Source organism: Xiphophorus maculatus, chromosome 7, assembly GCF_002775205.1.
Source record: "Xiphophorus maculatus strain JP 163 A chromosome 7, X_maculatus-5.0-male, whole genome shotgun sequence".
Taxonomy (NCBI): domain Eukaryota; kingdom Metazoa; phylum Chordata; class Actinopteri; order Cyprinodontiformes; family Poeciliidae; genus Xiphophorus; species Xiphophorus maculatus.
The window spans coordinates 27,579,001-27,606,212 of NC_036449.1; the positions used below are offsets into that span (position 1 = coordinate 27,579,001).

Sequence of the window (27,212 nt, forward strand, 5' to 3'; positions counted from 1 at the left end):
TGAGATCTTCCTCCATCAAAAGATTTGTTTTGTTTAGAATGTTAATTTAGAGATGATTGATGAAGTTTCTATATTTCATTTTCCAACTAATTTTCAACAGGGTCAATGATGGTTAGTCACCAGGAGTCATCAAAGGCCTCGTCCATGATGACAAAGAAAGAAATTCACACGATGGAGGAGTCTTCGGCCTTTTCCTCCTCTGCCCACCAGACAATGATGTCATCCATGATGGAGTCCAGCTCCTTCAGCAGCATGGCAGCTGAGATGAAGTTTGAGACCATGTCAATGTCCAGCATGTCCTCCATGACATCTGAGACGTACGCCATGAGCTCCAGCAGTCTCACAGAAATGACATCCCACATGGAGGGAACCTCAATGAGAGCAATCGGTATGAGACTTCAACATTTGTTGAATTTTTGTTGACCACTGCTAGGTAATCAGCAGCCACAGCCAAGCCCAAACAGTTACAACTAGCAATCTCTGCCGGGCTCCAGCATATTATTTGGCTGTTCTAATGTGCTGTACAATGGCTGCTGGAAAAGAGAAGACTTTTGTTGTTGACTTACCATCCAGAAACCACTTACTGGATTCTTGTTGGTTGTGCAGGAGGCTCCCCTTCTGCTTTTCAAAGATGCAGGGTTGAATAATTTAACATCTGTTTGCAGCCATACATGCAAGTGTAAACGTTGAGTTTGGGGGTCGTGACCAGCAGCAGTTTATTTGGATTTACAATAACAAGTCGCCTTAAAAAATCTCATGATCTAAGAATGATTTTTATGCAAAAGATGTAATGAACATCTTAACTTGTTCCTAACTTGTTCAATAAAGTATATGTCTCATTTAAAAGTATGCAAATATCTGAATATGTTTTATTTTTATTATTATTTATTTTACCTTCATGTAACTCTCTTATTAAGTTTAAATTACTCTGCTACTTTCAGGTTCTGCTCCGAGAATCGAAGCTTTGCCAGAGGACATCAGCATCGAACCTGGCAAAGTCCTGACGGTCGCTTGTGCGTTCTCCGGCGACACCAAGCACATAGAGTGGTCCCGCTCAGGCAAGACGATCGACTTGTCCACGGGTGGACGATTCCACATCGAGACCACGGAGGACCTGACCACCCTCATCATCACAGGGGTGAAGGAGGAGGACGCCGGTGCCTACACCCTCAGACTGTCCAATGAGCTTGGATCGGACTCAGCAACCGTTCACATCAGCATTCGATCGGTGTAAAAACAAATAATCTGATATTTCAAATGTCCCCTTTTCCCTTCTTTCATGACTTTTTATTTATTTATGAGAAACAGTAGTCTACTTGATAAGGATCTGGAATATTCTTGTAAATAGGAACTATTTTTGTACCAAACCTGACGTTAATTTATGCCAAACTAGACTAAAGTCTAAAGTTGTAAAATGTGCCATATTGGATAACTATGACTTAGGATGTTTGATCCATTTTTCTTTGACATGTACATAATGTATATAGCCGAGTTTACCGGTTATGGGAAATGTATGCATTGTTATTTATGACAATAATATTAACTGAAACTTAAAGAAACTAAATATAGTTTAACAGGAGAAAGTTTCCGTTGGAACGAATACCCTGCTAAACTGGGAAACTAAACTCTGTGCCTCAACGATAAGTTGAAGTCTTTAAGTTTGCCTCAACAGGTAGAGAGGCTCCCTGTTGATGTTATGAACCGGAGACAAAACTTTTGAGCGCGCCGCTGCGAAGGGAGTGGCGCTTTAGTTTGTAACAGGAGCACGAGATCCTGAGTGCTGTTTGCATCTACCCTCATGCAAGCAGGATGACTGGACCTCGTGCGCCGACTGATTATGTCATACTGCCATTTCTATGACAGGCTCACAGTGCGAGCGGCCTGCACTGCTTGAGCCCAAAGTGTTTCTTTTTTGTTTTGTTTTGTGCTCTGCTTCTGGAAAACGACCGTCGACTCAGACTCTTCCGTCGTTCCATCAACCTGGCCAGAGTCCTGCCGGCGCTCGTTTTCAGAAGCAGAGCTGCCTCTCGGAGGTCTGCAGTGTGCTTGTGTGTTAGTTTGCAGAGGTTCACCCGTCGGTCCACAGGGTGGCGCCAATGAGACGACCAGCAGCCACAAACAACAGCTAATGCACGCCGTGTCCTTTGGTGTCATCCTGCACTTTGTTGGATTGAAGTTAGTTGTAGCTTTCAGTGTTTTTGCAGCCTCCTTGAGTTTTTCTGCAATTATTGATTTAATAAAGCATGATCATCAGCACTACAGGATGTCTCTGTCTGATTCTTTGGTCCTGCATTGTTTTCTGCTGCAGCATTAATAACATAAAAGGCAATAAAATGTGAGGGGAAAGTAAATAAAAGACATAAAAATGGATTTTTGTTTACCATGACATAGCATAGTATGACATTTTTCACCACCATTCATAGTATAGACCGTTTTTAATATGTAACATAAGACATACTGTACTTTCTGTCTTTCTACCATGAACCATAATATTACGACTTTTTTAACCATGACAGTTTACAGTCTCACAATGCTGGAAGGTAAAAACAAGGCCAAAGTATCATTAACATGTTCCTTAGCGTGTTTATGCACTTACATGTTTTTTGGTACATGTAAGTTCACCAATAATAGTCAGATACTTTACAAGTTTTCCTTAGTAAAAATACAAACTATACAATGAACTATGGTAAAAGACTATTTGTGAATAACAAGCTATGTTGCCTGATATTTTTACTTAGGCTGTTTACAACATACAAAATTCAATTTAGTTTTAATCAACCTCCTGCTTTGTTTCCTCTGCTTTTTTCACCATGATTCAATGTTTAAAAAGTGAATAAATAGTGGCAAATTGTGAATAAATTACTGAAGTAGCAAATCTTGAGCATCGATGCTCAAGATTTTTATCATTTTTGTTTCTGTTGAAACTGAAATTGATCTAAATCTAAAATAAAAATAATTTCAGGGCAGTATTTGGATCCAGCCGCTCACTTCTTGGGAAATTTGAGCTTGTTTAGATGAAGTGAACCTGTAGGGACGTTGGTGCGCAAATATGTTGGTAAGTTAATTAAAGATGTCTGTTTTATTTCAGCACTGGTTGCTTTAATATCTGTTTTCTTTAATCTAAACAGTTTGCAAAAGTTTATCAAAAATGACAAGTTTCAACAAAGACTCACAAGGTGAGGTGATTACAACAAATACAGGCTCAGAACGCTGGGTTTGTTCATTTAATTCTCCGATTGTCATTGACGTCATCACCCAAATTTAAAAGAGAAACTCAAAAACCCATCACCAGCATGAGAAACACAGATACAAAGACAAACCATCTTAGTAAGATTCTTTGAACGATTTTTTTGACATAATATATGGATAAAGGTTATTGCCAAAGATAGTGAAAAATGTTATTTTTTTATGGCGACATGATGCTTCAAACTGTGCTATATCAAATACTGGTCCCATAAAGCTCAGCAAACCAAAACAGTCTCTGTGGCCCTTATTAAAAACTTGATAGACATGAAATGGAAGAGCTACTACAGCCACATAAATTAAATCTCCATTTTGTTCCTCTGTGTCCAACAGAGATGTGCAGAGCAGTGGATTAAGCTCATCATGCAGGGCTGGTCCAAAACTTGAGGAGAATTAGATTTATGGGGCCCTCTTCCTTCTAAGAACATCAGCACCACTAACAGCATTTCAACACAGATTTAGGGAAAAAATTGGGGGGTAGTTTAATTGGCCAACTTTAAAAGCAATCAATGATAACTATAAATTACTGAAATATATTTATGAACAAACAGAGCTCCAACTCAAAGAATTAATCTCATAGCATCAGACTGTTGCTATGATTACAAAACAATCTAACTATGAAGATTGTTTTTTTAAACGTTTACAAATTAAACTTGCCATCTCCATAAAATCTTAATTTTTTTTATTTATCTTTCCTAAAACCATTAAATCAAATTAACAGCATTGTCATTATGAATAAACAAGTCTTAAATTTCTATATCTGTGGTCTGTGTTAAAATATTAACATTTATAACATCAATGTTCCTGATGCTGCTAATAAATGGACCTCTGGGTGTGCAGAGAAGATTTACTTTCCACCTGGACCAGGTCTGGTTCTGTTTTGGTCCGTTTTCATTGGTGGTATGCTAAGCTAAGAGCACTCCACTACTGGGACGGTTCAGATTAGTCATTTTAAAAATCACTTTTATGACCAACTCAATTAAATTTCCATGTGAGAGTTCATGTCTGTGTGACCGGGTTCTCCTCATGTGTCTTTGTATTCTGTTGCGGTTCTGACCTGGACCCAGTCGGCTCCTTCAGGTCAAACAAACTCTGCAGCAGTTTTCCTTCCTCCAGCTCCTCCTCTCTCATCAGCTGCAGAACCAACAGAGTCGCCACCAGCCTCCGGATGCCTGCGTTGGCCTTCGCACCTGTAACATAAACATCCACACGGTTCAGTTACAACACTGGAGTAAAACAAAAGTAGACTGAGATTTAAAACCACCATGTTTATTTGTACTCAAGATAATTCCTTCAAACTGTAACATTGGCCAACATTCTGTCCAACATTTCTACTAGCTTAGCATAACTTCGACACTAAGGAAAAGGCCACTGGGGCTTCGCTATCAATACACGATGCTTTGCCCCATTATATAACTGTGTAAACATTTTCAGTATACCTCGAGACTCAAATCATATCCAGATGTTAATACCTTTTCAGGAACAACTCTGTCAACTTTCTCCAAAAATTGCCAGCTCTCAACCGTCTTTTTACCCCCCTCAACTGTCAACTGTACAACAGCGCGAACCTTCTAGAGTGGGGATGAGATTAGAAAAGATATCGCGAGATTTCTTTTGAAATAACATGGGATTAAAAAAAATTGAAATATCTCTAAATCAGCTTTATCCCCATTATTTTATATTCATTTTATGAAGCATTTCTTTAAGTCGGGAAAATGCTAAAGCTCAGAGAATTAGTCGTTGAGATATTTACCTGGGTTGACGCAAAAGCGGGTCAAACTCAGAAACAACATATAAAAGCAAACATTGCCTATACAAAACAATCTTAGGTTGGCATCTTTAATTTACTTACCAACATATCCGTGCACCAACATCCCCAGAGGCTCACTTCACTCATGAACACATTGGCAAGGCAACTTTATTTTTTATTCACATTGCACCAACTACTGCCCAGAAAATAATTGTATTTTAGATCTAAATTTCACATTGAACAAAACAGATACCGATACCCAGGAAATGAAATAATTTGAAAGTTACAATTGCTATATTAGTAATTTATTCGAATTTTGCTATGAATAGGTCAACAAAGACAGTAAGTTGATTAAAAATACATTCAAAACAGTTAATTTGTATAAATTCATTCATCAAAAATGTCAAAGTTTCAATAAGAGAATCACAAGATGAGATGATTGAAACAAATTCATGGTGAGAACTTTGGCTTTGTTCATTTAATTTTCTGACTATTACCCAAATGCCATAAAAGAATTAAATAAAAAAAACATTTTCAGATTACTTTAATCTGTCAAATAAAAATGATTACAGATTCAATAAACACGGGTATAAAAACAAGCCACCTTAGAATTCTTTGGATGATTTTGTTGACATAATAACTGAATAAAGTACTTAAAGAGCCGTTGAAATTTTATTTTAACAGGTTACTGTCATAGATGGTGAAAAATAATGTTGCTTTAGATTAACTGATACTGAAAATAGGTTCAGATTATTTTTGCTGTTTGTTTTTCCAATGCATGCAACCATTTCCATGTGAATACTGATTTTATATGTAAAGCAGTTTGTAAAACCAAAGGCGCCTTAAACCGCCTTAAAAAACAACAAAAGATAAAGAAAAAATATATATATTTGAGATCTAAGCCATCTTTAGATAAAAGTAAAATCTGAAAGTGAGTTCAAAAATTTGCTAATTTCTCCCAAAAAATTAGTTTTAAAACACAACAAGAATTAAACTCCAAAAGTATCAAACACATTTTAATCTATTCTTGTTAGTTTTTAAGATAAAAGCAATCCACCATTTCTGAATGTATTAGGGAGGAAGATGTTCACATTGTGGCATCAATTATGTTCTCCAGTTTGTGATTAATAACGGTTTTGTTTCTAATTCTATTTATCCATTTGTATCATTTAAGTGGATGAAACATAAATCTTTCTCTTCCTTCCTCTCATGTTTTAAAATTATAAAATATTTAAATATTTTGTCATGTAATTTTTGAAGATCTTCACCTCTTTGCACATAAACACAAACCAAAGCAGATAAAAAAGCAAAACAAAATACAAATTGATATATGACTTTCAGAAAATGTTGCATCATTTCCTCAGTGGATGGCCAGCGGCGCTGCGGTCTTCTGCAGCTCCAGGCTGATGAGCGGTGAGAACGGGGGGAAGCGTTCGAAGCCCAGCAGCTGGCGGGTGGAAGACTCCCAGCTCCAGCCGAACTCCAGCCGGCTGCAGGCGCACGGATACTCCCGGTCGGCCCAACGCACCCAGTCCACTGCCTTCTTCACCTGCTGCCAGCGCTCTGACCTGCAGGGGGAAAACATTCAGAAACACTGACCTGGAAGCAAACACTCACATCTCTACTCATGCAAGTAATTAAGCCAAAAATGTACAAAAGATATACATACATAATTTACTAAAAGTTTAGTACATAAGGGCTGATTATGTTTTCTTAAATCATTTTGTCTACAGACTTAGCAGGAATTACTTGGAGATATGTTTTAGAAAATATAGAGGAAAAGTTCAGCTTTACATATAACAAAGAGACGGTGTAATAAAGGGTTTTATATAGACTTTCTCCAGTCTACACTTTATGTTCCTGCCATTGATAGAAATTTAAATATTGTTTATCTATTTCTGTACTTATTTTGTCTCGTATTGTATGTTTTTTTTCTGTTTTAATTTTTGTGAGGAAAGGTTAAAAATGATCACAATATATAATATAATATAATATAATATAATATAATATAATATGTAAACCAATAACAATATGTATGTTGTGATATATACCTGATAAACTACTAAAAACCTGATTTCTATTGTCACAGGTGGGTCATGTCCTTAAGTAATTTTTAGGGATTTTTTTCTAAGTTTAAAACATTATTTTGTTGATATTCTATTTTGACATATTAATGCGTAAACATAAAATGCTGGCTGCCATTAGGCTAATTGTTAGAAACCGTTAGCATGTTGGCTGAAGAGGTTGTGCAGTTTTAAGGTTATTTTCCCCTTATTTCAGGCCAGCGGGCAGCTACACGTTATCTTACATTATACATTTAGTCAAGTACTGGTCCACTGTACTTATAAAAAATTTATATATATTTGCTTTAGTATTGTATGTTAAGTTTGTGATTATTTATTTTTGATTAACATGTAATTTTGTACATAATTCTTATCTGATTAATTATTAAAATAATAAATTACTGAAATAATCAATAAAAATAGTTTACTCCTATTACAGCAGGTGGAAAGCCCTGAGAACTCATTGAAAACTGTATGCAGCTGTGATGGTATTAGGACTGCAGCTAACGATTATGTCACTAATTTATTATTCCATCGATTATTATTTTGATTTTAATTAATCGGATGAGAAAAATTGGCACATTCTGCTGATTTTTTGTCTAATTAGGCATTTTTTTAAACAATATTAGAAATACATTAAATGATGCAAATAAACAAAAATGTAATTCTTTTTTAAAATAAGAAAATAAATATTTTATTGTGTAAAATGTAATAACAGCATTTCTTTAATGTTCGCTTGATCATTTGTAGCAAAGGATTGTTTTGGTTAAATTGTGGCTTACTTATTGTTGAGTGTGTTGTTTCTTCAGCAAAGCTCCTTTTTTGAGTCGGTGTACTTCATTTTATGATTAATTGATTATCAGATTAGTTAACGATTATTTCAATAATTGATTCGTCACGATTAATCTGATTAATCGTTTCCTGGATGGTAGAAATATGAAGTTTAGCTAACATGTTCCAGAACTTGAGTGTTTGGATCAATGTTCCTGATGCTCCTTACAGATGGACCTCTGGGTCTGTAGAAGCTATTTACTTTCCACCTGGACCAGGTCTGGTTCTGTTTTGGTCCGTTTTCATTCAATGTTCTGCTAAGCTAAGAGCACTCCACTACTCAGATTAGTCATTTTAAAAATCACTTTTATGACCAACTCAATTAAATTTCCATGTTCATGTCTGTGTGACCGGGTTCTCCTCATGCGTCTTTGTATTCTGTTGCGGTTCTGACCTGGACCCAGTCGGCTCCTTCAGGTTAAACAAACTCTGCAGCAGTTTTCCTTCCTCCAGCTCCTCCTCCCTCATCAGCTGCAGAACCAACAGAGTCGCCACCAGCCTCCGGATGCCTGCGTTGGCCTTCGCACCTTTAACATAAACATCCACACGGTTCAGTTACAAAACTGGAGTAAAACAAAAGTAGACTGAGATTTAAAACCACCAAGTTTATTTTAATCTTTCTCTAGAACAGTGGTTCCCAAAGATTTTCTTCTGGGCCCCCTTATGGATTACAATAAAATCCCCTCAACCCCCAAAAAAGAAAAAAAAAGAATCAACTGGACACACACATCGTTCAACCAGACATAAACCTCTAAGCATATTTTGTTTTCAAACTCCACTGAAGTTTATTTCACACTTCAGGATGCAACAAAACAAACTACAAACATCTTTACAGTGAAACACTTTTGCGTAACTGTTTTTTCTTTTCATTCATCTATACCGCTTCTCGCGCCCCCCCTGCAATGGCACAGTGCCCCCCTAGGGGGCGCGCCCCACACTTTGAGAACCACTGCTCTAGAAGATAAATAGTAAAAAAAATTAGATCAATGAACATCTTAACGCTAACAGCTCTTCCACACAGAGCTTAATGTGAACGCTCACCCAGAGAATGAATGCCTTTGTTCTTCAGGAACACGTTAGCAAACGCATCCACGTTGACATTGATCAGTTTTCCCAGCTCAACAGTTAACTCCCAGTATCCGTCCTGCAGCACACAGAAGATTAACACAAGTTACAACTCAGAAAGGTTGAAACTAAATATTTTTGCTCAATAAAATCAACAAAAACTTAATCATTTGTTTCTGCATCCATGACATTTAGAGAGAAAAGTGCAGTTGTGACAAAAGCAGGACATATCTCATTAACATACATAATAAACAATCTTATACAAAGTATTGAGGCTTATGGGACACTACAGGTAATGTTGAAGCATATTGAGACTGATCAATTCAGATCAATTCACTGCAGATCTTACAGCATGTTTTACGTTTGCTTGGAACATTTGAAGAAACTTACATTCTTTAAAATAACAAAGACCTCTATAAAAATAACATTGTTTGGACCTCATAGCAACAACTACCTGACTCCAGTAATGTAGAGTTAGATACGAGTCCATCTGTCCAACAGCTAAATATTAGTCCAAACAGTAGCAAATTGTAACGCTTGTTACATTTTCTTACGGTGCAGTTTGCTTTCGCTCTGCACTATCATACGATCAAAACTAATAGAAAAACTTGTTCCCCTCTTCGTCTGTGGTGGTGCTGCACCAAGAACCGCTGAAGGAAATGACACAAAAACTTCTGAAAAAGAAGCTGAGTGCATCTTCCTTCTTCAGAAAATGTAAATAAAAATGGAGTAGAATCAGATTTTAGCGGTTGTAGGATTTCTCTTCTGTCGTTGATAAAAGACCACGAGTCATTTCTCCTACTAGCTCCAGACACGCATTTGTTTTAGTCGTATTTACCCCGAATGCCCTGCACTATCGTCCGCTTCCTGCTTTTGGAGCGGTCTCTGGTTCGCGTGGCGTTCGCATTCAAACCACACCAGAAGTCACTTCAACCGAACTGAGACAGAAGTTTGTAGATGGACCAGAGTTCAGGTTTTTGGTTCACATCAGAGTTTGATTATTCACACTTACACAAACAAACAGGACTTTCTAGACAAACATACTGGAATTGAGCAGAAGTTTTTATTACTTAATAAAATAAAATATAGATGGAGATCTTTTTATATGTATGATTCATGATACAAGTTTCTTCTCTGAGCTTTGGACCAATTTAAACAACGGAGTAAAACATCTTACCGCCTGCTAGGGGTTGAACCAATTAGTCGACTAGTCGACTCAAGGACGTCTCGCGAGTTTTTACATTTCATGTCAACTAGTCGCAGTCATGTGATTGCCGGTGGTGACAGCCTGTGCTGATCTGACAGCACAGTATACGTCACAAGACACAAGAAAAATAAGTTAATACATTAGTTTAAATGATATGTAGATGGATGCATATTTGTGGTTTTACAGTGTTTTTAAAAGGAGATGGAGTTGCAGCTGCAGTCCACTACAAAACACGAGCCGTCTAAAACTCGCCCCCTTCCCGCTAAGGATGTCACTTAGCCGGCTCGCGAGTGTCTTTGTCACAACGATTTAACTAATACATTATGATGTTATGTTGCTGATTAAATAAAGATCTGTGGTAATGACAGCTGCTGATTAAATAAAAGCCTGTAGTTGGTAATGACAGTGTATACTTGTCTGACATATATATAGCCGTGAGTTCGTGCTAAGAATGACACTTCGTGCTTAGAAGTGTCAGAGTGTATGACACTCTGACAGCTGATCTGACAGAACACTGGCTACAAAATGGCGTCTTCAAAACAGATCGAGGACAAAACCCGCATCTTGTCAAACAGGTAGAAATTACTGGGTCCTTGTATGACAATGTGCTCTTAGCGAACTCTTAGCGAAGAGAATACTGACAGCGAGTGAACTTTATTTACCCCCCGCCCCCCCGGCCCCCGTGCCACCTCTTTTTATTGTTTTTACATGCCATCTAAAAGATGTGCGTTTCCTTTTGAATGTTGGTTTCCCAGAAACTTATTATTTATCATAAACTATCCCGATGTTTTGTTGTTTCACTTGTTGCTGTTCTGTGTAAATGCCGTATTTTTCCGTGAAAACGGGTAGTAAAGCCTGTACGTTACTCCAAAGCTTTGCGTCTTGCGTTGCTATGACGTCACAACGACTAGAGAGAGTGTGTGTGTGTGTGTGTGTGGGGGGGGGGGGGGGTCAATATTTGCCGTGAAAATAGCTAATAAAGCCTCCAAGTAGTTGTGAAGGGTTTTTGCGCTTACGTCACTACGACGTCACCGCGACTAGTCGACATCGACTCGACTATTATCATGATGTAGTCGACCTTAAAAAATATGTAGTCGTTCAACCCCTACCGCCTGCTGCAGTTGGAAGATCTTAATCCACTTCAGCTTCTGCTCTTCTGGGTCTGGAGCTCTGCACCAACAACACACAGCACAAAAGACTCAATTACAGGTAATAAGATGGAAAATATCAGCTCAGTGCTTATAAAGATAGAATGGTTTGTGTGTTCAAGAACTCACTCAAAGGATGGATGATGTGGCTGTATATCATATGCTTGACAAACCAGACCATCCATTAGATTTGAACTTAATGCACAGAAGGGCCTGTGAAGAAGACTAGGGGGAGGTAGTGGAGCTTCACTGGCCACTGGAGGTGGAGGAGGAGCTCCAAAGACCCATGGAGGTGGAGGAGGAGCTCCACTGGGCCCTGGAGGTGGAGGAGCTCCACTGGGTCCTGGAGGTGGAGGTGGAGTTCCATTTTGCACTGCAACTGGAGGAGGAGGAGCTCCACTGGGTCCTGGAGCTAGAGGAGCCCCTTTGCGCATTGGAGGTGGAGGTGGACGACCTCCTCTAGTTACTTGAAGGGGAGGTAGTGAAGCTTCACTAAATACTTGAAGAGATAGTGGTGAAGCTACTCTGCGGTCCAGTTGGATGGAGCCCACTTCAGAGAGAGGTGTTGGAGCGCCATTGCGCACTCGACTTAAATCTCTAAGAAAACTAAGACGATGGGGAGGTTTTGGATCAGATTCTGGAACCTGATACAACTTTGTGTGTCCTCCATTGCATTGGAATGCTGAGAGTTCCTCTTCTTGGTTTGCAAAACATTCAGATTCTAAACGTGTCAAAGGAGCTTCGCCTGCAGAATCAGGTGTGGCTTTCTGCTGTACAGCACTACGTTCTGTAAGAGACACCCTGGAAAAAATGGAGCCTGTACTTGGAGATTCAGATAATGAGAGAGATTTCCCAAATAATGCTGGACTTATTTTGGCAAGAGAGCTTGTTTTGGACCAATCCCCTGATAATGGCTGAACTGATGATGAAAATAGCGAAGATGATTTCAAAGAAGCTGTTGATGTAGAGCCAAACCCAAATGATGAGCCTCCAGTACCAGCAAGTGGGAGTCCAAAACCACCATATGTGGTTCCTAAACCAGTAGATGAGGGGGCAGAACCAGCAGGTGAGGTTCCAAAACAAGCAGGTGAGGTTCCAAAAAAAGCAGTTGGGGGTGCAGAACCAGCAGGTGGGGCTCCAGAACAACCAAATAAGCCTCCGGTACCAGCAAGTGGGGGTCCAAAACCAGTAGATGAGGGGGCAGAACCAGCAGGTGAGGTTCCAAAACAAGCAGGTGAGGTTCCAAAAAAAGCAGTTGGGGGTGCAGAACCAGCAGGTGGGGCTCCAGAACAACCAAATAAGCCTCCGGTACCAGCAAGTGGGGGTCCAAAACCAGTAGATGAGGGGGCAGAACCAGCAGGTGAGGCTCCAAAAAAAGCAGTTGGGGGTGCAGAACCAGCAGGTGAGGCTCCAGAACAACCAAATAAGCCTCCGGTACCAGCAAGTGGGGGTCCAAAACCAGTAGATGAGGGGGCAGAACCAGCAGGTGAGGTTCCAAAACAAGCAGTTGAGGTTCCAAAAAAAGCAGTTCGGGGTGCAGAACCAGCAGGTGGGGCTCCAGAACAACCAAATAAGCCTCCGGTACCAGCAAGTGGGGGTCCAAAACCAGTAGATGAGGGGGCAGAACCAGCAGGTGAGGTTCCAAAACAAGCAGTTGAGGTTCCAAAAAAAGCAGTTCGGGGTGCAGAACCAGCAGGTGGGGCTCCAGAACAACCAAATAAGCCTCCGGTACCAGCAAGTGGGGGTCCAAAACCAGTAGATGAGGGGGCAGAACCAGCAGGTGAGGCTCCAAAAAAAGCAGTTGGGGGTGCAGAACCAGCAGGTGAGGCTCCAGAACAACCAAATAAGCCTCCGGTACCAGCAAGTGGGGGTCCAAAACCAGTAGATGAGGGGGCAGAACCAGCAGGTGAGGTTCCAAAACAAGCAGTTGAGGTTCCAAAAAAAGCAGTTCGGGGTGCAGAACCAGCAGGTGGGGCTCCAGAACAACCAAATAAGCCTCCGGTACCAGCAAGTGGGGGTCCAAAACCAGTAGATGAGGGGGCAGAACCAGCAGGTGAGGCTCCAAAAAAAGCAGTTGTGGTTGCAGAACCAGCGAATAACTGTCCTTGCGGTAGTGGTGTGGCAGAAAAAAGGGCATATCCTCTCCTGGAGGACCCGGGAGCAACAGACATACCCATCTGCAGCAGAGAAATTCAGACACAAGAACCTTAAACATAAATATCTTAAATAACTCTGATTGCTGGATGCCATTTCTTCAGTTTAAGTTAAATATTTATGTGGACCATAAACAGAAACTAAAAATCTGTGCAGGACATTGCCTGGATGGACAATTTTATTCATTACTTGGTGCTTATTTTGCTTAAAGGCGACCTTTTATGCTCTCCTGAACAGGTTAAGACAGGACTATGGGTGATACAAATCATCTTCATTACATTTTTTGCACAAAATCATTCTTAGATAATGAGATATGAATCTGGTCAGTTCTGTCCGTTTTGAGCTCCTTTCAGAATGAGCTGTCATTATCCCTACTTCATAATAACACAACTATAGACTTTTTTTTATCCTAATAGTATCTCCCTTTACACGAGTCAGACTGATCTAAACATTAGGAAATATTTATGTAAACAGGCCTGGTTTTGGTTCTGACATTAATAATACATTCAACTAATGAGAAAGGTGAATTAAAATGCTCCAGAAAAAATGGCAAGTAAGTTGATACCACTGCCTATAAGCAGCTTGAAGTTTCAATATAGGTACTGTTATTTTTAAGTATTACCATTAAATAAGACCCATCTGAAACATTGATTGTTCTCCAAAGTGAAAGTTATATCAGTTAAAAACATCTGAGCCATTTGATACAAATACTAGATTCGTGTGTGAAGGTTTGTGCTTCTACCTCAGTCTCTTCAGATCTCCGTAAAAGAAACACAAGCAGAAAGGTATAATCTGCACCTGATCACTTATTGCTTAAAGTTTATTAGTTGTACTTCATATTAAAATGCCAGGACTCCTCCCCTCTCTCCTCCACAGAGAAGGAGCTCCCTTCTCTGTGGAGGAGAGAGGAAAGGAGTCATGATTGCCAAAGTTCATTTAACAGCCAACAAACTGTCAAGAAGAAGCTAAATACAACAGTGGGAATAAGGATTCACAATGGTTACAGTATTTAACAAACACCAATCCCATCTGACGTCAATCTCTATTATCTCTATTATTCACTAAGGACAGTGAAGCTAGAAGCTAGCTTCTCTGGATCGCTAAAGCACCACACCTAGTTTATGCAAACAGGCCTGGTTTTGAACCTCATTGTGAAGATGCATTTAACTAACGGGAAAGATGAAATAAAAGATCCCATAAAAATATTCTAAGGAGCTTAAAAACCTGGTTAGAGGTAGTTTAAAGTTTCCCCACAAGTACTGGTTCTTCAGTATAACCTCCCACTCAGACCCAGCTGTAACATTGACAATATTGTAAAGTGAAAGCTAACCTATAGTTAGCCTGTAAGTGCCCTGTCTGTAGGTAGTTAAGAACGCAAGCACGGCATGTGTATGCTTCTAGTTTAAATATCTTTCAAAGAGGTATTCTGAGAGTATGTCACAAATGAACTCCAGATAAAGTGTAAACATCTGTTGGTTTGCTCTATGTGCCCTTCAAGAGACTGAGAAATAACGGCCTAAAGTAACAAACTGTAAAGAAGTAGCTAAAATAACAACGGTGATGGAAGCTCCTTGTTACCTCATGATGATCAGGCAGGGCATCATACATCATCTGTAACAGAAACATAACATTCAAGTTCAGGAGCTGCATTTCCATTTTCCATAAAACTACGCAGGTTGGAATTACAATAAAAAAATTGCTTAATGTCAGTTTCCTTGATTTCATGTGTCTTTCCAAATCAAGTCCAATTGACTGAATTTAAGTTGATTGTGTAAGTTTTAAAGAGTAACTGCTGTAACTTTTGGGAGTCATAGTATCAGAATAACTGTACTGGTACCCTTTTGTGCTTCTCCATGAAATCTTTTTTGGCGGTTATGAGTTATAATTTTATTAATTTTTATTTCTGGGATTGGAGCTCCCTTCTCTGTGGAGGAGAGAGGAAAGGAGCCATGATTACCACAGATCATTTAACATCCATCAATCCCATCTGATGTCAAGGCTCCATTGGTTTGACTGTCCTTAGACCTGCATTAACTGGATTGCCGATGTTACAGTTATCTAAGCAGGCCTGGTTTTGGACCCCACAGAGGAAATGCAACCAACTAGTTGGAAAGGTGAAGTAAAAGTCCCAGAAAAACTGTAAAGGGTCATAAGTGAAGCCTTATAGATACTCCATGAGTACTGGTTCTTGTTAAGCATTATCACTAAATAAGACCCAGATGTAAAGTGAAACTCATATCAATAAAAACATCAGAGCCAGAAACTAGATCTGTGTCTGAAGGTTCTTACATCAACATCCATCTCTTCAGATGACTGTAAAAGAAACAAGCAGAAAGCAGGAAAGTGAATTAGAAAGGAATGATCTACACTTGATCACTTATGTTTTTAAAGTTTTATTAATTGAAATCACTGTTCAAGTAAAATACTAAGGATTCATTCCTTCTGGCTGTAACTCTTCCTTAACTTTAATAGAATAAATAATCAATACCTAGCTGCCACTTAGAGAAAATACATAATAATGACACCATAAAAACCCTGTAAGGACAGTTATAGGTACCAGTATAACTGTACTGGTGCCCTTCTGTGCTTCTCCATAAAATCTTTGAATCATCTGTAAATATCCTGTAGTGAAAACATCAATAAAAACATCAGAGCCAGATACTAGATCTGTGTGTGAAGGTTCTTACTTCGTCCTCGCTCTCTTCAGGTGTCTGTAAAAAAAACAAGCAGAAATCAGAGACAGAAAGTGAGTTAAAATACTAAATGGTATGATCAGCACCTGGCTTATTTAGTTGAAGTCATCTAGAGAAAATACATAATAATGACACCATAAAAACCCTGCCAGGACAGTTATAGGAACCAGTATAACTGTACTGGTACACTTTTGTGCTTCTCCATAAAATCTTTTTTGGCGGTTATATAATTTTATTAATTTTCATTTCTGGGATTGGAGCTCCCTTCTCTGTGGAAGGGAGAGGAAAGGAGCCATGATTGCCACAGTTCATTTAACATCCATCAATCCCATCTGATGTCAAGGCTCCATTGGTTTGACTGTCCTTAGACCTGCATTAACTGGATTGCCGATGCTAAAGCATCAAACCTGTTTAGATAACCTAGTTATCCCACAGATAAAATGCATACGACAAATGGGAAAGATGAAGTAAAAGTCCCAGAAAAAACTGTAAGGGGTAAAAGTTGAAGCCTTTATAGATACTCATGAGTACTGGTTTTTGTTAAGCATTATCACTAAATAAGACCCAGATGAAACTCTGACCATGCTGTAAAGTGAAAGCCATATTAAATAAGAAGTCATATCAATAAATGTGTGTGAAGTTTTGTATTTCTACCTTGAGTTCCCTAGATCTCTGTAAAAGAAACACAAACAGAAAGCAGGGACAGAAAGTGAGTTAGAATAATAAATGGTATGATCAGCACCTGATCACTTATATTGACTAATAAAACCTGATTAATGCTGATCAGGTTAAATTAGTTGAAGACTTTATTTATCTAAAATGCCAAAAATAAATAAATAATCAGGAGAGAGGAAAGGAGTCATGATAGCAACAGTTCATTTAACATCCATCAATCCCATCTGATGTCAAGGCTCCATTGGTTTGACTGTCCTTAGACCTGCATTAACTGGATCGTTGAAGCTAAAGCATCAAACCTGTTTAGATAACCTAGTTATCCCACAGAGGACATGCATCCAACTAATGGGAAAGGTGAAGTAAAAGTCCCAGAAAAACTGTAAGGGGTCATAGTTGAAGACTTTATAGATACTCCATGAGTACTGGTTTTTGTTGAGCATTATCACTAAATAAGACCCAGATGTAAAGTGAAAGTCATATCAATAAAAACATCAGAGCCAGAAACTAGATCTGTGTGTGAAGGTTCTTACTTCGTCATTTAACTCTTCAGATTTCTGTAAAAGAAACAAGCAGAAAGCAGGAAAGTGAATTAGAAAGGAATGATCTACACTTGATCACTTATGTTGTTTAAAGTTTTATTAATTGAAATCACTGTTCAAGTAAAATACTAAGGATTCATTCCTTCTGGCTGTAACTCTTCCTTAACTTTAATAGAATAAATAATCAATACCTAGCTGCCACTTAGAGAAAATACATAATAATGACACCATAACAACCCTGTAAGGACAGTTATAGGTACCAGTATAACTGTACTGGTACCCTTTTGTGCTTCTCCATAAAATCTTTGAATCATCTGTAAATATCCTGTAGTTGACACCATATAACGTGTGGTGAAAACTCCATGTTACCTCATGACATGATATCTGCCTTAGACGGCACCCCTGTAACAGAGAAACATAACAATCAAGTTGCAGTATTTTTATCCATCATTCCTTCAATGTGAAAACCAGATAAACCAGAAAGATCCAAAGATATTGAGAAATGTTGCAGGCAGAAATGTTTCTGTATCTTTTCCAGAGTTGTGCCTCAAGACAATCCTGTCTCTGAGGTCAGCAGACGGTTCCCTGGATTTCATGGTTGGTTTTTGACATTAAATAGACAAACGTCTTTATAATTAAAGTCCAATCAGCTGAAATTAGATTGTTAATGTAAGTTTTGGAGAGTAACTGCTGTGACTTTTGGCAGTTAGGAGTTATAATACATTCATTTTTATTTCTGGGATTGAAGCTCCCTTCTCTGTGGAGGAGAGAGGAAAGGAGTCATGATAGCAACAGTTCATTTAACATCCATCAATCCCATCTGATGTCAAGGCTCCATTGGTTTGACTGTCCTTAGACCTGCATTAACTGGATTGTTGAAGCTAAAGCATCAAACCTGTTTAGATAACCTAGTTATCCCACAGAGGAAATGCATCCAACTAATGGGAAAGGTGAAGTAAAAGTCCCAGAAAAAACTGCAAAGGGTCAAAGTTGAAGCCTTTATAGATACTCCATGAGTACTGGTTCTTGTTGAGCATTATCACTAAATAAGACCCAGATGAAACTCTGACCATGCTGTAAAGTGAAAGCCATATTCAATAAAAAGTCATATCAATAAATGTGTGTGAAGGTTTGTACTTCTTCCAGGAGTTCCCTAAATCTCTGTAAAAGAAACACAAACAGACAGAGGGGACAGAAAGTGAGTTAGAATAATAAATGGTATGATCAGCACCTGATCACTTATATTGATTGATAAAATCTGCTCAATGCTGATCAGGTATTATTAGTTGAAGTCATTGTTTATCTAAAATGTCAAAAATAAATAATCAATACCTAGCTGCCACTTAGAGAAAATACATAATAATGTCACCATAAAAACCCTGTAAGGACAGTTATAGGTACCAGTATAACTGTACTGGTACCCTTTAGTGCTTCTCCATAAAATCTTTGAATCATCTGTAAATATCCTGTAGTGAAAACATCAGTAAAAACATCAGAGCAAGAAACTAGATCTGTGTGTGAAGGTTCTTACTTCGTCATCTCTCTCTGTAGATTTCTGTAAAAGAAACAAGCAGAAAGCAAGAAAATGAATTAGAAAGGAATGATCTACACTTGATCACTTATGTTGCTTAAAGTTTTATTAATTTAAATCACTGTTCAAGTAAAATACTAAGGATTCATTCCTTCTGGCTGTAACTCTTCCTTAACTTTAATAGAATAAATAATCAATACCTAGCTGCCACTTAGAGAAAATACATAATAATGACACCATAAAAACCCTGTAAGGACAGTTATAGGTACCAGTATAACTGTACTGGTACCCTTTAGTGCTTCTCCATAAAATCTTTGAATCATCTGTAAATATCCAGCAGCCAGCCTACAATTACTTGTCATTTATACAAAGGTGATTCTAGATGTAAGTAATATGTATGTACTTGTCTAGTTTCCAATATTTTCACATCGGTACCCTGAGAGTACGTCACAAGTGAACCACAGATAGTGTGTAAACAACAAACTGTTGGTTTGCTGCATGTGCCCTGAAAGGAGTTGAGAAATACGGATCTAAAGCAGTAAACTGTAAAGACGCAGCTAAAAAAACATGAAAACTCCATGTTACCACAAGAGATAATATCCTCTGAAGAGATAAAGAGGTCATCTGTAACAGAGAAACATAACAATCAAGTTGCAGTATTTTTATCCATCATTCCTTCAATGTGAAAACCAGATAAACCAGAAAGATCCAAAGATATTGAGAAATGTTGCAGGCAGAAATGTTTCTGTATCTTTTCCAGAGTTGTGCCTCAAGACAATCCTGTCTCTGAGGTCAGCAGACGGTTCCCTGGATTTCATGGTTGGTTTTTGACATTAAATAGACAAACGTCTTTATAATTAAAGTCCAATCAGCTGAAATTAGATTGTTTATGTAAGTTTTGGAGAGTAACTGCTGTGACTATTGGCAGTTATGAGTTATAATATATTCATTTTCATTTCTGGGATTGGAGCTCCCTTCTCTGTGGAGGGGAGAGGAAAGGAGCCATGATTACCACAGTTCATTTAACATCCATCAATCCCGGGAAGCCGGGTGGCGTAGGGGATAGGGTGGCCCATTTTTGGAGACCTTGAGTCCTTAACGCAGCAGTCGTGGGTTCGACTCCCGGACCCGACGATATTTGCTGCATGTCTTCCCCTCTCTCCATCCCCCTTTCCTGTCAGCCTACTTTCATATAAGGGACACTAGAGCCCACAAAAGATCCCAGGGAGGGGTAAAAAAAATAATAACAATAAAATAAAATAAAATAACATCCATCAATCCCATCTGATGTCAAGGCTCCATTGGTTTGACTGTCCTTAGACCTGCATTAACTGGATTGCCGATGTTACAGTTATCTAAGCAGGCCTGGTTTTGGATCCCACAGAGGAAATGCAACCAACTAGTTGGAAAGATGAAGTAAAAGTCCTAGAAAAACTGTAAAGGGTCATAATTGAAGCCTTTTAGATACTCCATGAGTACTGGTTCTTGTTAAGCATTATCACTAAATAAGACCCAGATGTAAAGTGAAAGTCATATAAATAAAAACATCAGAGCCAGAAACTAGATCTGTGTGTGAAGGTTCTTACATCGTCGATATCTGTAGATGCCTGTAAAAGAAACACAGACAGAAAGCAGGGACAGAAAGTGAGTTAAAATAATAAATGGTATGATCAGCCCCTGTTCACTTATATTGATTTATAAAACCTGATCAGTGCTGATCAGGTTTTATTAGTTTAAGTCATTGTTTATCTAAAAAGCAAATAAATAAATAAATGAATAAATAATCAATACCTAGCTGCCACTTAGAGAAAATACATAATAATGACACCATAAAAACCCTGTAAGGACAGTTATAGGTACCAGTATAACTGTACTGGTACCCTTTTGTGCTTCTCCATAAAATCTTTGAATCATCTGTAAATATCCTGTAGTGAAAACATCAATACATTCAACTAATGAGAAAGGTGAATTAAAAAACTCCAGAAAAAATTGCAAGTTGATACCACTGCCTATAAGCAGCTTGAAGTTTCAATATAGGTACTCCATAAGTACTGGATTTTGTTAAGTATTATCACTAAATAAGACCCAGACCCATTGGTGGTGGAAACTCTTTGTTACCTCTTCAGTGGAGCTAAGTTCTGTGGACAGCATCTGTAACAGAAACATAACATTCAAGTTCCAGTCATTTTTATTCATCATTTCATTGAATTAAATAAAATATGAGGTAAACCAGAAAAGTCAAAGGTGCTGATAATGTTGCAAAAAGATTAAGAACTCCATGTTGGAATGAGTGGATCATAGGACTTTATTGGTGATAAACCAATAAATCAGAAACCAGTCCTTTCATCTCAACGGTGAGTAAAAACAGAAATCTGCATCAGTGAACTGAATTTTAAGCCACACCTCTTCCTAAAGTTTGGAGTGACTCTACATAGGTTTCAAAGAGTAACTGCTATGACGTTCGGGGGTTATTGGTTATCATTTTATTAATTTTCATTTCTGGGATTGGAGCTCCTCTAAATACAGTTTTGATCGAAGTTCTGCCGGAGATGGGAGTTAAAGCTCCGTCTCACAGGGTAATCCGCCAGACGTTCCCAGCAGACCCTCACAACATGTTTGGGCCTGCCAGGTCTGACCGGCTTCCTCCCCCAAAGCCGGAGTCAACTCGCCACCAGGTAGTGGTCAGTGGACAGCTCCGCACCTCTCTTCACCCGAGTGTCCAAGACATGCGGCCGCAGATCCGATGAAACGATGACAAAGTCGATCATCGAACCGCGGCCTAGGGTGTCCTGGTGCCAAGTGCACATATGAACATGGTGTTCGTTATGGACAATCCGTGACGAGCACAGAAGTCCAACAACAGAACACCGCTCAAGTTCAGATCGGAGGGGCTGTTCCTCCCAACCACACCCCTCCACGTCTCACTGTCATTGCCCACGTGAGCGTTGAAGTCCCCCAGCAGAACAAGGGAGTCCCCAGGAGGAGCACTCTCCAGTACCCCCTCTAAGGACTCCAAGAAGGGTGGGTAATCTGAACTGTCGTTCGGCCCGTAAGCACAAACGACAGTCAGGACCCGTCCCCCCACCCGTAGGCGGAGGGAGGCTACCCTCTAGAATACTAGATTTACGTGTAAAGGTTCGTACGTCGCGATCGCTTTCTTCAGATAACTGTAAAAGAAACAGAAGCAGGAACGGAAAGTTCATTAGAAAGGTATGATCTGCATCTGATCACTTCAGTTGCTTCAAATTTATTGGTAGAAATCACTCTTCATCTAAAATACCAAACAGTAAGATATATTTATTCCAGCTGTAACTCTTACTTAGCATTTAAGTTAAAAAATAATCAATACCTCTGCATCACAAACCACAACCTGAAAAGAAGAGAGCAGATAGAAGAAAATCAGTTACAAGGACAATAATTAACTATTTCTCACAAATATTATCCGGTTCCTGCCACAAACCTGAGGTTAGGGTATTATGAAAAGAAGAATTAACCATTACTTTAAAATCCTTGAACCTTCCAATAATCTCCTCAGATTTCAAAGCTTTTAAATTTGTATTTTACTGTAGCAAAGACAATCAAAAATCTTAAAGAGCTGACCTAAATCTGATCATGTTTCCTTTAGCAATAAATTGCCAAGTGTCCAGAAACATTTCTCCAGTTTGGCTATAGCTGCACTGAAAACATGGGGCGTCTCACGGATCAACTCTTGGACCCTTTGTTTTCTATTCCCACCCGCAGATCAAATGTACACTGAGTTAAGTTAAAATGGAGGCTGGTGCAGCTGTAAAACAAGTATTTTAAAAATAACCACACAGATTAAACCTCAGCGCAATGTACTCATAGTTTTGATCATTTTAACAGAAATATTTTCACTTTTTCTTTGTCCTCAGGAAGACTCCAGTTGATGTATGGCAAGAAGTCCACATCCTCCTCTGCGACCAGCTTTGGGATGTCTGTGACGCCATCATCTGCCTTCTCAGAATCCTAAAACAGGAAAAATTACTTTGGTTTGATTCATAAACAACTCTGAACATGGCATGAAAACAAACAGACCCTCTCTTCGATGGCCACGAAGCTGGTGAACTGAGACAGTATGGAGAACTCTTTGCTCAGATCGATGATGAAGGACTTCAGCTCTGCTTTTTTACCCTGAAAACACAAAAACAGGACTTTCAACAAAGTTTAGCTCTGATTTGAGGTCAAAGGTGACACGCATGCTGACCTCGTGTTCAGCTTCGGTGATATCAAGGTTTCCATCCTCGTAGTCTCTGATCAGGGCTCTTGCTGTGAGCTTATGAAGAAACTAAAACAACAAATCAGTAGCTGAGGTTGAATGTTTTTCATATTTCAATGTGTTTATACAGATAATAAACAGAGCCTTACCGTTCCTCTGGTCTTCTGCAGCTCTGTTGTTGACACCATGGTTTGAAGCTCCTGACCACGCAAATCTCCAAGAAGAGTCGCCTGCATGAAAAATCACCAATCTGATTCATTTTTTCTTTAATCGTTAGTTGCAGTCAGTTCATGATCAACTCAACTCTCCTTTGTAATTTCTCTGATCATTGATCAGCCTGGCCCAGCAGGTAAAGCAGAGAAGAAGAACCGGTTGAATACCTGAGTGCAGTGGGGCACAAAGCCGTAAACCAGCGTGTGGCAGTCGTTGAACAGAGCGTTCAGCTGCTTCGGGGCTTGAACCGGAGGAGCTCTGGGGTTGAACTGCTGCCACTTCACAGAGACGGAGCTGCAGCCGGGAGACGACATGCGCTTCACCTGGCGCTCCACCTGCAGCCACATGTTCAGGTATCAGAACGTCTCCAGTTCAACTGATAAACACTCAAATTAATCTTCATGATGAATGTTTTCCACGCAAAATGCAACATGTGGAGAACTCTACGGATGAATTAAACTCACTTTTATTTTGGGTCATATAAAGATCATGAATGTTGTCAAGGGCCAGTTGTGTATTGATAAAACCCATTCAGTTGTTAAAATATTGATAAATAGCCGTCTGTAAATTCCACAGATACTTCATTTTATTGATCAGTTCATCCAGAATCTCGTGATTGTTTCTGTGATTTTTTGCAATCAAAATCATTGATTTTGTGTTGATTTATAATGTATGACATTAAAAGTGACATTATGTGACTCGCCGTATTGACCATGGTCTATAATTTCAGTGAGGCAGAAGTGTGGTCAAATTAAGAAATACTGCCACCTGCAGGTGAGAGTTTACATCACCCAACATTTTTCACCAGTCCTGCAGAGAATTTTTAATAAACTTATAATCAGTGGCAACATGGGCAACCACCCAGGGCGGTATCTTAAGGGGGTCCTCAACTGCCCACAGTCATACTGTGATTACGACTCAAACTTTTGCCCAACAGAAAAGTTGGATGCGAGTTTGTCATGTGAATTAGAAAGTCTCACCTTCTCAGCCCAGGTGTACTTCGCTTTAGAGTCAAAAAACTCATAAGCTCCGCCCCCTGCCTGAGCCAGGGCTCTCAACATGTGGCGATTGGCTGTGGAGCTGAAATGACAAACACAGCCACTTCATCTAGTTTGAACAGAAACTAAACATGAAAAAGAAGCGAGGGATGAAGACCTTCCTCACCTGAAGCCGCAGGTGAAGAGGCGACTGTGCTGGACGTTATCTCTGAGCAGCTGCAGCGTGGCCGCCGCGTTCTGGATGTGGCCGTCCGACAGCAGCAGCAGGTTTCGCACGCCGTCGGACGGCGGCAGCAGACTGAGCGCCCGGAGAGGCCGCCACAGCTCAGTGCTGCCCCCTACTGAGGAGCAGCTCTAACAGCAGACAGAAGAGAATTACTGGTAAAGTTTGGAAATATATTTTAATTCCAAGTAGAACTACAACTAATTATTATCTTAGTAATCATTTTTTATTCTTTTACATTAATCATTTATTTCATTTAACCACTTTAGTTTCTTTATACAATATTGGAAATACAATAAAAGTTGGAAATAAAGAAATAATTAAATTCTTTTTTTAAATAAAAAACCAAACATTTTATTGCCTAAAATGCGATAACACAGCATTTCTTAAGTGTACGTTTGGTTATTTATAGCAAAGAATATATTTTTGTTTAATTACTACCATTAATATGTTTCTCTTTCAGCAAATTGTCTTTTTTACAGTTTGTGTACTCTAGTTTATGATTAAACAATGACTGAAATTAGTTAACAATTATTTCAATAATCGATTAATCACGATCAATACAATTAGTCGTTCAGCTTCAATTCCAAAACCAGAAATTATAAGTAAAAGGAAAAAAATAATAAAATAAAAACACATTCCCATATTCAGACTGAACAATTCTTGTTTTAGGTCAGTTAGGTTCACCAAAATTATTAATATTTATGAATATCCCTCCATTTAACTCAAATATTTTGAACTTTGAACTTGCAAAGCCATGACATCATCATCTAAATGCTCAAGTTTTAGATTTTTAAAATAATTTACAAACCAAATAATCTGAAAATAATAATACAAAGTAACCTAAAATATAAATATTTGTGTCTGATTTAATGACGGGCTATAAAATTTTGATTTTTAAGCAATTCATATAAATATTTGGTTTCAACGTTAGTTTGAAATATAGCTAATCATTGCAAATAAAACCAGTGCATTTTTTAAAAAAGAAATAAAGATGCTTAAAATAAAACACCTTTAAAAATAAGGCATGAATTTGTACAGTTTTTAGCATTTTCCCCAAATAAAAACATTGCTAATGAGTCTGAACTCACCTTGATGAACTTCTTGGCTTCAGCTTGAACCTCGTTGAGTTTCTGGGTCGTCAGGAAAGCTTCTGTGTGATCTGAAAACCAAAAACAAGACAAATCAAAGAACAAAGCCAGGCTGACGGAGACAAAATGGTGGATGCTCCTGAATATAGTAACCAAATAAAGCAACACAAGTTTTAAATCAAGAGGTGAAAAGTAAGACGCAGAAATTAACTGGAGGGAATTAAGATATTTCAGTACTATTATCAAATATAGTCTGTACTTTCCTACCGAGTCATTTTAGCAGCTTACAGGACAATTTCAAGGACCCAACAGGGTCCTTTTTGCAACTTTTAAATTATTTACAGGAAACTTTTAGAAAGTGCACTTTGTATGTTAAAGTTTACATGAAATTCTCCCAGAGATTCTTGAAAAAAGTGACCCTTAACTTCACGGAAAGTAACCTCCAAATTCATGGAAAGTAACCTGCAAGTTCGAGAATAGAAATCTAGAAGTCTTAGGAAAGAAGTCTCAGGTGAAAGAGAGTAGCATGTAATTTCTTGGAAAGTGCCCTGCAAGTTCAAGAAAAGTAACTTGTATGATGGAAAGTAACTGGTGTGTTTCTGGAAATCAGAGTGCAAGTTCAAGAAAAATCTGTGAAACGTACAGCAGTTTGAGGATTTGATTTGGTTGTTTTAAATAATATCCAAAATAAAACAATGAGTTATTGTATTCTAATCAGTTCTCTGCTCTTATACCAACCTGTTCCAAACAAAACAATGTTGATTTTGACGTCGTTCTTCAGGTTCTTTAAAACCTGCAGGGCGATTTTCTGGGCCAGCTGGAACGATGCCCCCTTCATGGACTCAGACGTGTCCAGCAAAAGAACAACTTCACTGCCTTCAGAGCTGGAGTCAAACTCAAAGTTTGGGTAGAAAACCAGCATGCAGGCCTGCAGCAAAGTAGAGGGTTAATTCACTTAGTGTGGAGTGCCACAGGGTTCAGTACCGGGACTCTCTGAAAACAGATTGGTGTGGAAGAGGGAACGACAAACAGACCTGGCTGTTCTTGTCTGGGTGTTTCTCCACCCACATTCTGGGAAGATGAACCTCAGAGAGAGTGACAGACATCTGGAAACCATCTGACCCCATGACCTGACCCGGCAGAACACTGATCACTGCCTTACAGTCAGTCCTCTGGAAAACAAAATATAAACAAAATGAATTACCTAAAAATAAGAAACAGGTAAACAGTAAAGATTCACCTCCAAAAAACAAGTTTTAGATCCTAAACTATAAAAATACTAAACATGAACCCAGAAAAACAGATTAACTTGCAAATTATGTAACAATATGCAGATGATATGATTGTTTTTATTAAAAATGGCACCTTAATTTTGACTTGATGGGTGATGCAGGTCAGGCTAGAGATCTCAAAGGGCATCTCCACCGACATGTCCAACGTAAACTCTCTGAAGACCAAACAGAGCAACAGTCCATTTCTTCACATTTACTTAACCAAACAAAAAGGTTAAAGGTTAAATAATCCAAATCCAATAAGAAAACAGATCAGCGA

General features: G+C 38.8%; 2 protein-coding genes across 2 annotated transcripts in view; one reads left to right on the forward strand and one right to left on the reverse strand.

Moving 5' to 3' along the window:
* Positions 1-2,259, forward strand: part of LOC102219802 (titin-like) — a 215,207-nt gene extending 212,948 nt beyond the window's left edge. The window contains exons 209-210 of the mRNA XM_023337148.1: positions 101-388; positions 942-2,259. Coding sequence (XP_023192916.1) covers positions 101-388; positions 942-1,234 — 581 coding nt within the window. The 3' untranslated portion in view covers positions 1,235-2,259. The remainder of the gene's footprint in view (positions 1-100; positions 389-941) is intronic.
* A 2,237-nt stretch (positions 2,260-4,496) lies between these two features.
* LOC111609210 (poly [ADP-ribose] polymerase 4-like) overlaps positions 4,497-27,212 on the reverse strand; it is a 36,792-nt gene continuing 14,076 nt past the window's right edge. Inside the window, exons 20-48 of the mRNA XM_023336328.1 lie at positions 27,027-27,108; positions 26,696-26,833; positions 26,400-26,589; positions 25,662-25,732; positions 24,514-24,701; positions 24,330-24,429; positions 23,517-23,684; positions 23,286-23,366; positions 23,125-23,205; positions 22,956-23,051; positions 22,776-22,886; positions 22,249-22,269; positions 22,043-22,066; positions 21,018-21,050; positions 20,486-20,506; positions 19,485-19,523; positions 18,900-18,923; positions 18,506-18,529; positions 17,738-17,770; positions 17,360-17,383; positions 16,809-16,826; positions 16,149-16,172; positions 15,751-15,774; positions 15,040-15,072; positions 11,437-13,484; positions 11,269-11,329; positions 8,929-9,031; positions 8,282-8,414; positions 4,497-6,561 (exon numbers count right to left, since the gene is read on the reverse strand). Of these exons, the coding sequence (XP_023192096.1) occupies positions 6,354-6,561; positions 8,282-8,414; positions 8,929-9,031; positions 11,269-11,329; positions 11,437-13,484; positions 15,040-15,072; positions 15,751-15,774; positions 16,149-16,172; positions 16,809-16,826; positions 17,360-17,383; positions 17,738-17,770; positions 18,506-18,529; positions 18,900-18,923; positions 19,485-19,523; positions 20,486-20,506; positions 21,018-21,050; positions 22,043-22,066; positions 22,249-22,269; positions 22,776-22,886; positions 22,956-23,051; positions 23,125-23,205; positions 23,286-23,366; positions 23,517-23,684; positions 24,330-24,429; positions 24,514-24,701; positions 25,662-25,732; positions 26,400-26,589; positions 26,696-26,833; positions 27,027-27,108 (4,201 nt within the window). The 3' untranslated portion in view covers positions 4,497-6,353. The remainder of the gene's footprint in view (positions 6,562-8,281; positions 8,415-8,928; positions 9,032-11,268; positions 11,330-11,436; positions 13,485-15,039; positions 15,073-15,750; positions 15,775-16,148; positions 16,173-16,808; positions 16,827-17,359; positions 17,384-17,737; positions 17,771-18,505; positions 18,530-18,899; positions 18,924-19,484; positions 19,524-20,485; positions 20,507-21,017; positions 21,051-22,042; positions 22,067-22,248; positions 22,270-22,775; positions 22,887-22,955; positions 23,052-23,124; positions 23,206-23,285; positions 23,367-23,516; positions 23,685-24,329; positions 24,430-24,513; positions 24,702-25,661; positions 25,733-26,399; positions 26,590-26,695; positions 26,834-27,026; positions 27,109-27,212) is intronic.